This window comes from Sminthopsis crassicaudata, chromosome 1 (genome assembly GCF_048593235.1).
Source record: "Sminthopsis crassicaudata isolate SCR6 chromosome 1, ASM4859323v1, whole genome shotgun sequence".
NCBI lineage: Eukaryota > Metazoa > Chordata > Mammalia > Dasyuromorphia > Dasyuridae > Sminthopsis > Sminthopsis crassicaudata.
In genome coordinates this window covers 721,912,786-721,925,411 of record NC_133617.1, presented here as the reverse complement: position 1 = coordinate 721,925,411, position 12,626 = coordinate 721,912,786, and the positions used below count along the sequence as shown (strand labels likewise).

Below are 12,626 nucleotides of genomic sequence, written 5' to 3'. Positions count from 1 at the left end.
TAATCTACATTATTAATATTTTCTCTATCATTTTCTTAAATCCAGAGAATCAACAGAACAATGAATCAAACCCTAATTTTTAGTATTTGCCAATTTCTGGGATACTCATACTAACAATTTAACTATTGGCTCAAGGTTCATACTGGTTTCAATATTTCCCTGCTCCTCTCTCTGATTAATATGTCTGGTAAATTAATTATTGGGACTCTTCACTGGTTTTCTTTTTCAGCTACCTATTTTATCCTTGCTACTCTCCATTTCATATGGAATAGTGGATATATGTACACAGTTTTCTCCCTCCTCTCAATTCCCTGTTCATTAACTCTTATGTAGGATTCTGAAAACAAAAAATAAATTCACTCTTGAATCACAAAAATATTTAGTAGGAGCTTAACAAATCACTGAAATGAAACAAATATACTCTTCCAAAGGGATTGGAAAGATGGACACTCTCTCCTTTGGATTCCAAGATGTGAGTGGTTAATGTCATCACCCTCACCAGATGGTCACCATGACAATCACCATCACTGTTACAATCACCATCACCATCACCATTGTGTATCCATTACAGCACCAAAGTGGTGTTATAATGTAAGATGACAGGATCACGTAGCGTTTAGAGTGGGAAGGAAATGGTTCCCACCAAGTACAACAGCCCCATGTTAGAGAAGAAGATGCCAGGGATCAGCTATGTTCAGGGACTTATCTCATGTTAGAGAGGTAGCTAGTAGCAGAGCAGAGACACAGATTCTAGGTCTTCTTGACTGTCAGATCATTCCATCACTTCATTTTGCCTCTCTGAATCAATGGTTTAATTAGAAAGTTTCTAGTCTGAGAAATCTTGGCCAACTCAGTGAATCTCAGTAACACTCTGTGGGTGTCAAGGATGCTTTCTGTATGTAAAGGGAGGGATGGGAAGGGGGGATAAGGAGTTTGTACTGTCTATCCCCTGTTGATATAAGTATAAAGTTACAAAAACATAGATAATAAGGAAAATGAAATATTAAGAGGTTGATATCTAGTGATCTCCTTACAAGTGTGAATATCTTCTCTGATTTTGGGTGGGCAGCACACTCTCCAGGGGATGTGGATAAAATTTTAACAACTGGATCTATGGTGGGGGGGATTAAAATATTCCCATGACATACTTTTCAGTTTAATTTGTTATTAACATTTGAACACAGTACTGAGGCTATGCTTCTGAACGTTTTAACAAGTTAAGCCCTGGAGAAAGTGTGAGAATTTGAGCATTTGGGGAATCCAAGCCTGAATCCACAGGCCCTGGGAAGGAATCAATTTGGAAGGAAAGGATTTCTCTCGCCATATCACTCAAGCCATTTGAGATGAGATACCTGTGTCCTTCTTGGGAGTGTGATAACTGACCACTGAGAAGTGAGACTGTGATATATTTCAGAAGCTCTGCAATTTGAGATGGAGCTGCTGAGCGGGTTCAGCCAAGTGACCTCCCCAGTAGAGATGCTTGACTCCCAGCAGCCTACAGGAGAAGAGAAATTTTTGTAGCCACTTCTGAGGAAATGTCTTAGTAATTGTGTCTATTGATTGCCCCCCCCCTTTTTTTCAGTAATTGATGATTTCTGTCTATTATATCTTCCCCTTGCCTGAGAGCCATCTCATATACTTTTTAAATGAGAAAAAAAAAGCCGTTGTCTACTAAAGATAAATTCATTGTTGTGAGTTCAGACCCACAGTGTAGCTTTGAATCTGAGGTTACTAAAGCTGCCACCTAAAGATTCAACCTATAATCTATCAGTAATATGTTGGGAAAGCAGCCCCCAAAGGGTCACCATACATTTAATGCTGCTATAAAATCTTTGCCTAGAGAGTGCCTTTGGCAGGGCCGGGGGGAGAAGGGACGGTGGTAAGGTGTCTGTTTTTGATAATACTTTCAGGAAATATTTCTACCTATGAATGATGGGATCCAAATGTGTAATTTTTCTCCATCACTTGAACTGACAGATTGCTCACCCCAAATTTTCCACATTTTCAATTTTACCAGCAATAAATGAGTGTACCTGTCCCCCCCCACCCAGTCTTTCTAATCAATCAATCCTTCAATATTTGGGGAGTAGAGTGAAAAGCATGGGATCTCTGTTTATCAGCAGTGGCTTAAGCCATAAATTGGAGGAAGTTCTTAGCTAAAATGATCAAATTTAGAAAGTTGAGAAAACCAGTCTATAAGTGAATCCTGGATGACAGGTGGAGATTTTATACAAAATCAGGTGTAAATCTATAGATCCTCTGATAGGATAATTACTGTTTCTTGCAGGTTGGTTTCTTCTAGAACCTCCACCTTTCAGGAGGATTCCACAGCCAGGTATATCTCCATTCCTCTCCAAGTTGAATTTCTAAGAAAGATTTTCTCTACAATGACCCTCAAGGATACCTTCATCTCTTCCTCCTCTTTCTCCCTCCTTACCCCCTCCCAGTTTTCAGCATTCTGTGATTTAGCCATTTAGAAGGGAGAGCAATGGGCCGGGAAATAGGAAAATTAAAGTTCAAATGTGGCCTCAGATACTAGCTGGATCACTTTAGGCAAGTTTCTGTTGGCCTCAGTTTCTTCAAATATGAAATTAAATTAATTTTTTAATGGAGATAATAACCGTGTCTGTCTCATTGTATTAAATGCTTAGCACAGTGCCTGCTACATAACAAGAGCATGATTAAGACTTATCCTCTTCCCCTTCCCTTTTTCCCACATTAGAATGTAAGTTCTTTCTTGAGGGTAGAAAATGATGTTCTCCTTGTGCTTATATTCCCAGTCTTAGCTCACTGCCTAGCACATAGGAAGTACTTAATGCTTGTTGACTTGACTTAGCGACCTTCAAGAGCTTGTTGAGATTACTTTTTGAAAGATAACATGAAATCCTTGCCTTGATTCTTCATGTCTTTGAGAACCTCATGTTACAATTAAAGTTCATTACAAACTCACTTTTTTTAACCCATGCATTTCTAAATTTTCTTTTTCTTTCTTTTTTTTTAATCAGATAACTTTAAAAAATCTATCTTTAATTAATTTATCTTTTTCACCAGAGAACTTTTTATGTGGAAAGCCAGCCTGAAAATGGCTACCAAAACTACACATTCTATTTGCATCCCTGTAGCCCGTGGGGTGAAGAAGGCTGCAGAGATGGCCTGGTTAGACTAGTATGAAACAAAGATTACTTCCTCTCTTTCAAAGCCTGACCTTTGTCATACTGAATTTTAAAATAGTTTTTTGTAATTTTCTTTAGCATAGGGCACTCATTTCAAATGATAGGTGCTTCAAAATCTTGAGAATCCTAGGACTTACAAATTATGTCTATTAGCTCTTTGCTTCTTGAAAAGCAAATCATACAAATAGACTAATATGTCACATGTCAGAACTTTACATTTCTTAGGCCATCTGAAGTAAGCAATACTCCTCCAGTAATTGATGTTGGTATGTGAACAACAGAATGTAGGAAAGATCCCAGTCACCACTAGTAATACCCACTTTGTATTTATTCTGTATTAACCTAGCTGTCTATGTATTGTTCTATACCTCCAAATCCCACTGTCCCCAGTAGCTCCCATTTCCTTTTCTATTTTTTGGATCCCTGGTGCTTTGCACAGTGACCTGAACATATAGCAGGCAATTAAATGATTGCTGAATGAACAAATGAATCAATCAATAACTTTTTGTTGGTTAAGTAATGAATTTTAAAGGTTCTAACCCAAACTCAGCTCTTCTTTAGCAGGTTGCTAATCCTATTACCTCCTGAGATCCTTCTGAAACAATTTAGATCTAGTCCAATGTGCTTATGACATATTTTCCCACAATTACCAGCCAACCCATCACTTATTGGGACGTTACCTTTCAATCTCTACTTCCTAGAAGAGAGAAATTTTTTTCCCATTACACATAAACTCTTCTCATCTCACTTTAGGGACTAGCACGAGGTTAAAGTTTCAGATGTGTCAGAAGTGGGGACAACACATGGAATTTCATAGGCACAAGTGGACAATTGTCACTGTCAGCTGCTTGGAAGACGGACTAAAATGACCATGGAGTCCAGAATAATTCCTTTTAAATTGGAGTTTCAACAGATGAGAGAAAGAAATTTCAAACAATGGTTAACCATCAGATATCTAGTTTTAAATCTCTCTCAAAAAAAAAAAAAAAAGGTGGATTAGCACGTCAAGAGTCAGCAATCTTGTCTCTGTTATAGATTGGTCCTCAACCAATAATTTAGTGTCTCATTGACTGAAATTAGGATATCAGGACATTGCTTATATACAGACGCCACATTTTATTACTATAGCTTCTCCCACTTGAAACTCACATATCCCTTTGTGAAACCAGATGCAGGGTAAAATAGCTATAGCCATGTCTAATTTAGATGATTTGGTGGAGAATTGGAAAGAAGAACTATGAAATGTGGCTTGTAAGACTTTGGTCTTTAAAAAACAGTAGTATTCTGCGGCAATAGGACCAAATGAAAGGAAAAGAAAAAGATAAAACAGTTTATCAGACAGGTAACTAAAATGTGATACGAATTATCTTGACGTCAGGGACTTTCACTTTGATCTGTGTTTCCCCGGGGATTAGCACACAGTGGGTTCTTAATGCTTGTTTTATTGGTTGATTTTTATTACTCTCCACACTCTCCAGATTTCAGTAGTTTCTGTCCTACTTGCTTCAAATACAATCTAGATAATTAGAGGAATTTAGGTATCTATATCTGGTTGTTTCTCTTTAAAAAACAACAACAACAACAACAACAAATATCTAACAGTCAGATACTTGTAGGCTCAATTCTATGTTTACTAGACCACAAGAATTATTTCAGTCTCTCCTAGGCACACACATGAGGGTTGGATCTGTCTATCCAGAGTAAAATGATTAACAGCAATATAGCACTTATTGTTTCAAGATGAATGGAAGAAGACTCCCGATTCTTGCCTTTATTACCCTATTTGTTTGCTGACTTAGTTTGCATTGTCAAGATTATCTCTCCAAGCAAGAGAGGCAGGAACTTTATAGTATAATTTATAAGGAAGTCTTAGCATGTGGGAATCCCTCAACTTCACATATTTTCCACCCCGGTAAATTTTTATAATCCGAGCCAATGATCTATGTCCACTGTTGACTTCTGAATAATTCCACAAATTCCTTTAAAAGGAAAGATGCAATGAATACAATTTATATTTCTTTATCCCATAGTAGCTGTAACATATCGTTCCCCTTGCCCAGGGCTGCTGTTACTGAGTAAGTGTGGCTGAAAAGATCTCTTATTTGTGGTCCTTTCTCCCTAAGCATTTCAGTAGCTCATCTAGTGGTTGCTGTTAACTGCTAGTTGAAAAGACTGGGATAACACATTTAGCCAGCTCCCTGTGCCCTGTGGGGCTAGATGAAGTTTTTGCTTTTAAGTAGCATATTCCATCTTCAGCTGCTATTGGCTTTGTTTTCTGCTATTCTTTTGTTAAGAATCAGCATCTTTTCCATGGCCTGCCTCATCATTTGATATTCTCTGGTTAAGGGAACTAGGAAGCTCTCTTTTATTTTTGTATTAAAGCTTTTAATTTTTAAAACATATGCAAAGATTATTTCCAACATTCATCCTTGCAAAACCTTGGGTTCCAAATTCCCCTTTCCTCTCTTCTTCTCTCCCCCTCTCATAGAGGACAAGTAATTCAATATATGTTAAACATGTGCAATTCTTCTATACAGATTTCCACAATGAGCATGCTGCACAAGAAAATCAGATCAAAAAGGAAAAAAATGATAAAGAACAAAATGCAATAGGCTCTTTTAATAAGCTCAACTGCAATGTGTTAAGTAGACATTATGACTTCAGAGGGAGGCACTGGGTACACAATCCAAGAAGCTGGGTGTTTGAAAGCTGGACGTGCCATTACTAAGCCAACCCTCGTCTCCACTTGGATGAGAAAGCCTCTGTAGCAGCCCAGCACGCAATGTGAGGAGCGGTGTTCAGGGATCATCAGTGCACCTCTGGAGTGACGGCTCGCCAAGCTCTCTTCAGGAGCCTCATCAACCTTTGGTGTCCACCTTTACTCCTGTGACTCCAAGCAGCTCGAGCACATGGTGGGCACACCCTGGTAAAACTCTCACGGCAGATGCGCCAGGCATGGGAAGACTTCCCCTGGCAAAACGGGGGGATGAAAACCATTTCTTCCAAAAACCATGAAGGCAACTGAAATGGGCACTGTGGCGCAGTCTGGCCAGATACCGCGATCACCCACTGCGTCCTGGGCCCCTGCTGGCTCTTCTGACTTTTGTCTTGGTGCTAGACCTTGAGGATTGGAAAGAATGATGGCTGATGACTTTGTGTACCTCCAATCAACACACAAGCCAAGTCATTGTGATATCTCTGGTCCTCTGCAAAAATGAAAGACAAACAATGCTAAAATCTGGCACAGATTTGATTTATTTTAAGATCCCATGCTGGGTCCGCATGGTTGGTAAGAAACTTGAATTATCTGCCCGATGATTTTGTTTCTTGATCTGAACTCAACAATCCCTTTTCTAATTTATGAACTTAACTTCTACCACAATTTGGGCCAGGGTGACACAAGCGCTCATTAAGCACTTTTGACGTGGACGGTACTGTTATTTTACAAATATCTCATTTGATTCCGAAATGGCCCTTAAAACTGTTGATTGGGCAAGTTTTTGAAGAGCCAACCAGCGCATACCTTTTGGGACGTCAGCCTGGCTTTATTCCTCTGCTCACCCTAAAGCTGCGGCGGCCCTGACAGTAACCTTGGCATCCAAGTTCCTAAGATCACTGGGTTCAGAGCAGAAAACATCTTAGGTCTAGTTTGAGCCCCTCAATTTCATGGCTAAGGTGGTGACAAAATGTTGAACACCCTACCTAACTTCATGGAATTCTTCCTTTTCCACCACTCCAAGGCCCAGGGTTTGGCCGGCCTGATTCAGCCAAGTAGCCTCCTGTCTGTCCACATTAAGTTCCACTTAGGTCTCAGCAAGGCTGAAAGGCAGTACTTTGAACTTTCAGGAGTATTTGTACTAAAAATAGCATCTTTCCTTCCCAATCCCAAGCACTCATTGGCTTTGTGGGAGTGAAGGCTAGAGGTAATATTGCTCCCCCCTTTCACTAGACCTGAGCCTCAGGCTGACCTTTCCATATAGGTAGCTCAAGACCAAGAAACCAAGTGGGGAAGAAGAGCTAACTTAGGAGCTTCAGCCACCATTGATCATCTTCCAAACACTGTTCCTGTTGAACAGGAACAGAAGCAGAAATGACCCACATGGTGGGCTAGGAAGAGCCCTAAAGACATGTACTTGGATCTCATACTTTCCTAATTTCCTTCCCAACCCCTACTCTATATAGATTCTCAAAAATCCCCCTCAGAATTTCGTCTCCAGACTGGAAACAATAACCCAAACTAAATTATGCCAGCTTATTTTTAAAGTATTTGTTTCCAAATACTGACTTTTAGGACTGCACCAGATTTTTAACATATTTCTATATATTAGAACAAAGGGGTAAATTTTAGAATGGATCAGTTAAAATTTCACATTAAGACAGCTAAAAAGGACTGGGGGAAAAAAAAGGATTTTTAAAACCATCTAATCTTTGTAATTGTGACTTTCAAAAAAGTATTATAGTAACAACTAAGTGTCTCTGAAACAGCCAAGTTGAATTTCTCTATTATATATTTGATGATTATATGGCTTGACAAGGTACCTAACTTCATATTTCTATATAACAATGCTAGATAGAAAATGCCAACTTTTTATAGGGAATTCTTCTAACATTGTAGAATTGAACTATATATTTTTAAGTTTGTTGAAATGACAAGAGTAACCAAATTCCTTTTTTGGTGTTTTATTTAATGGGAAATTTAATCTATCTTTATGGGTAGCCCTAAAATAATTTTACTTCTCTGAAAGCTTTCTAAATCAAATATAGCCAAGAAATTGCTCCCCCTTAATTAACAATACTCATTCAGTAGGACTGACCTGATGACACTGACATGCCCTCATAGGACACAACTGATACTACCTGATGGATGGGAAAAAAAAAAGGGGAAAGGGGGAAATTTAGTATTAACCACATATAAGCACTGTGCAAAGATGTGTTTGTTTTTTTTTTCCAGTTTCTAATTCAAATGCACTAGAAACACATGGCAAATATTTCAATTTTTATTATTAATTTCTCATGTAAATAACTGCCTATTAAAAGACAATGTAGTCACCTTTTAGTTTACAACTTCCAGAATTCTTTAGACTGAGGGAGCAATCCTTTGTATACTTTTAGATTAGACACATTTTATTGGTTAATGTAAAATTTCTTTGCTCTTATTCAGGACCTTTTTTTACATGCTGCTTCTAACAGAACTCTGTTCAGCTTAGTGTAAAAGCAGGATATACGTTTTAGAAATTAAATCTGACTCTTGATGGAGAATTACTAGAGCATCTCAAAGATGTGCAAAACATTTAATTTCTATAAATAGATAAAAATTGAAACAAAACCAGGAAGTCACTTTTTTGGAGATTAAAATCTACAAAAAATTAAAGCTTCCAGATTTAAATTTTACTATTTTATTTGTGAAAAAACTACAAGCAGAATTCATAAATAGACATTTCTATTTAAAGCAGGAAAATGATAAAGTGGCTTCTAATAACATAGTCGTGCACATGCCAGTAACAGGAATATATTAACATCTTTTATTTGCTAGACAAAGAGCAGTGTCCGATATAAATTTTCCCAAAACATTTAAGACCTGTGAATTTCTGACCAGTTCACAAAACCACCAATTGACACTTTTAGCATGAAGATAAAAACAAACCTAACAGACTGTCAGCTCTAAAGACTTTACAGAGCAGAAACTTTCAAAAGCGTTATACAAGCTGTCTTTCTGGGCAAAATGAAAAATAGAGCTCGTATAATACATTAACAAAAATTCACAAGATAAGATTATGTTTTTGACATACTTAACAAGCATTCTCTATTTGTCTCCAACAAACAAAGCTAAGGAAATAATGTAACCATCTTTACACAGTAAATTAAGGTTACAAGTCATACACAAGAACAGAACTGCTTGCGCATTAAAAACTGTTCAGCTCCATTGTCATACATTTCTAAATGTTGGCTCTTAAACCATTTTCGGTTACATACAAGCAAAGGTTATTATATATTCAGCAATTAATAAATTTTCAATAATTTAAGATATGGTAGCTTAAAAAAGTAGACTGAGAATGGTCTTGATAAGGCAGGTAAAACATCTTAGTGGAACTAAACTCACAGAAGCGTCTGCCAATTTTTTATAATTAGCCAAATTTAAACCGAAAGATATTGATTAAAATAAATATTTTTCTTTTTGTTTGTTTCCTTTTTTTTCATTGCATGACTCAGGTAGAGCAAGTCAGGCAAGCTCTGTGTGTCTATGTGTGTGCATGCACACACGTGAGAGAGACTGTGTGGCATTAAAAATTGAAACTTGCAAGCCTAACACTGTGCTTTTTTTTTTTTTTTTTTTTTTTATTTTTAAATAACCTGCGTTCTGTGCCACTGAATACCAAGTATTTCTGGTCCTTTATATATATATATGTGTGTATGTATGTATGTATACACACATATACACATATATGTATATATCTGTATATATGTATTTCATATATTTATATATACACATACACACACACACACACACACACACACACATATATATATAATCTACACTAGTGTTTTTTACGTGCTGCAAAAGCAGGAAATCATGGGAATTCCATTTCCAGAATACATGCCTGAGGGGTGTAATCAATTCAATTTTAGAAATTAAAAGTCTAAAAGTACCTACACTACCTTAACAGAATATGCAACAGCAGCTAAAGGACTGGCCCAACAATGAAATTTGACTGCTTAGCTAGCAACTTCCACTTTTAGCTGCAATTTCTAGTCAATGCAGAGTTTTATTCCATTTGTTCCAAAGCAAGTCTCCTCCCTCCTTTCCTTTCCCCTCCCTAAAATAAGTTAATTTACTAAGGAGGCAAAACTGAAAAACCAAGACATTAGCAATGAATGAATTAGCAGCCTATGAGTAGCTGGTTAATCAGCTTTTCCACTAAACTAGGGGTCCATTCACTTTACATGAAACTAATTTTGAAAAAATACACACAGTGTTTCTGAACAAAGTGCAAACAAACACTTACTGATTCATAAAAGCAGTGCAACATACACATTAGTTTGGTGGTATTTTAAGATTTTTTTTCTAAAATAAAAACTTAGCATCTCCATACACCTCTGGAAAATAAATATGGCTGACCAGTTTACCCTCCCTGAGACCCTTAATAAAAGGAATATTAAAACTTTAGAAGGAATGTCTTTGCAATATCCCACTAAACATTAAAATGTGGATTTAAAATTCATAGTCAAACCACTATGTATTATATATTCTGATGCTATGGAAAGCATCTGTTTTCCTTTGGTTCATTAATAAATACTTTAAAAACGTATTTAAAAAAGGTAATTACAACTTGCATCTTTGATACAAGTATAATTTAAAAAGAGGGGAACATTGTCCATGCATTTTAGACTAGGACCATAGCAACAAATGGCACTGCTTTGTAATCTATGCTTTTTCAAGAATAGAATTTAAATTATGATGCATTAGTGACTACAGAAATAGTTTTTAATGTAAATGTGAAAGGAACCTTGCCTGTTGGCTACTCAAAAATCAAGCTGATAATTTTTTATTTTTTTACTCAGTTGCCTCCATATACATAAGTTATTTTTTTTTCCCAAACCAAGTTAACATAACATAATCTGGTGCGTCATTACAAATTGGCTGCTCTCATATGTGAGTACCTAAAGCATGAACCATATATATTGAACTGGCTCTGTGCTTGAAATGATTCAGAAGCACTCTGGGCCACATGAGTAAGTGTATAAAAAACCAATACAGATAAAGGCTAAAAGAAAAAAAAAAAAAATTTAGGAAAAATCACACTAGTGTTTTTTCAAGGGACAATTAAACAGGAACCAAACTGCAAAGTAACTCTTAAGAGGTTGGGAAGAATTCAGATCATCTTTGTATCTAGAGGGAAAAACTAGCCCCATCAGCATGAGCTGCGCTTGTGTCTCAGATAATAGCATGAACACTGTTCACAACTGAAGCTTCCCATGATAGAATACCAATGAATTTCTACAAACATTGAAAATCACCATGTTGGTATTAAACATATATAGTTCATAATCCCCTTCAGAAAACAAGCAGATCTTGGGGGGGTTGGGAGGGAGAAGGAGGAGGGGAGAGTAAAGAAGCTTTTAGGGTATAGGGAGAAGGAAAAGAAAGGCAAAATTTAATTACAAAAATCACTAGGCAATGTTACATGGAAACAAGTAACTGCTTACTGTATTGACTGAAAAACATTCCAGCCCTACAATTACAGTGTTGATTTTAATGTCTTAAATCCTAAAACTAACAGACACTTTATAGATTTTTTTTTTTTTAAATAATTACCTCAGTCATGAACACAGGTCTGGAAAATGGATGGAATTCAAGTTACAGAATACCATATTTTTATGAATGGTTGGTTATGCAAGAATTAGCAATGTTAACATATAACCATAATTTACTTGGCATTCTGAAGCCAGTTTAAATTACTTTTGAATGATCAAGCACTTCCAATTAGACAAGAGAACTCGTGACTTGTTATTCTATTGCAAATGCAGGATGAATATCTGGAGCAGTCTTGTAATTTGAGATCACATTCCTAAAAAACATAAATTTATACCATCCAGTACTCTTTAGACAGATGAGAGACTTAAGTTCCCACATAGGGTTAGAACACACTTCATATAAAACTGGTTTTAATTTAGTTTCATCACTTTTATATAAGGGACTGTCCCAGATCTGTAACTGTTCAATGCTGTTTTTCACTTCACAGTGTATCAAAGCACCAGCGTTGCCATGTATTGGTTTCAAATAACCCTTTATATATATATATATATATATTTTTATATTTATATATATAGTTATATCAAAACTGATAGTACATAGTATAACTGGAAGAAAGAACTAAACTTAAAGGATATGCTGAAAAGGATGGAGTCTGTGAATGCAATAAATAAAGCCCCCCCTCCCTGCTCTTCCCACCCTCCTTCCCTCCCCCCAAAAAAAACCCAACAGTTGTAATGTACATGGAAAATTGTGCACAGCAGATTTTTATAAAAAAGTAGATTCAGGAGCACATCCAATTATAAATGATTGTTAGGAAAATCATATAAAACAATGGAATACATAAAAGTGTCAAGAGTAATCGTCAGGGTGCGAAATTCCTTGCTGGCCAGATGCCCATGGCAAGCAGAAATGATCCTGGCAGCATCACTAGGTCGATGTCCACAGAAGAATCTCCAGGGATGCAAGCAGCAATGGGCAGGTGGAAGATATGAATTTCATACCCTGATTCATAGTTTTCACAATTCCATGTGCAATTTCAGAAAGATTCATCATTTACTGCTGACATGTCGCCCTTGGGCGTTGAGGAACGGGATGAGCCCTTGTCTGTGCTCTCCGATCCAGAGCTGCTCTGGTTCTGCTGTTCTGATCCTGCACTGGAGGTCACCGTCGATGATGATGTAGAAGAAGAACGAGTCTTT

General features: G+C 36.9%; 1 protein-coding gene across 1 annotated transcript in view; it reads right to left on the bottom strand.

The window, feature by feature from the left end:
• Positions 1–8,553: 8,553 nt before the first annotated feature.
• Positions 8,554–12,626, bottom strand: part of RYBP (RING1 and YY1 binding protein) — a 61,152-nt gene continuing 57,079 nt past the window's right edge. The window contains 1 exon segment of the mRNA XM_074284098.1: positions 8,554–12,625. Within this exon segment, the coding sequence (XP_074140199.1) occupies positions 12,464–12,625 (162 nt within the window). The 3' untranslated portion in view covers positions 8,554–12,463.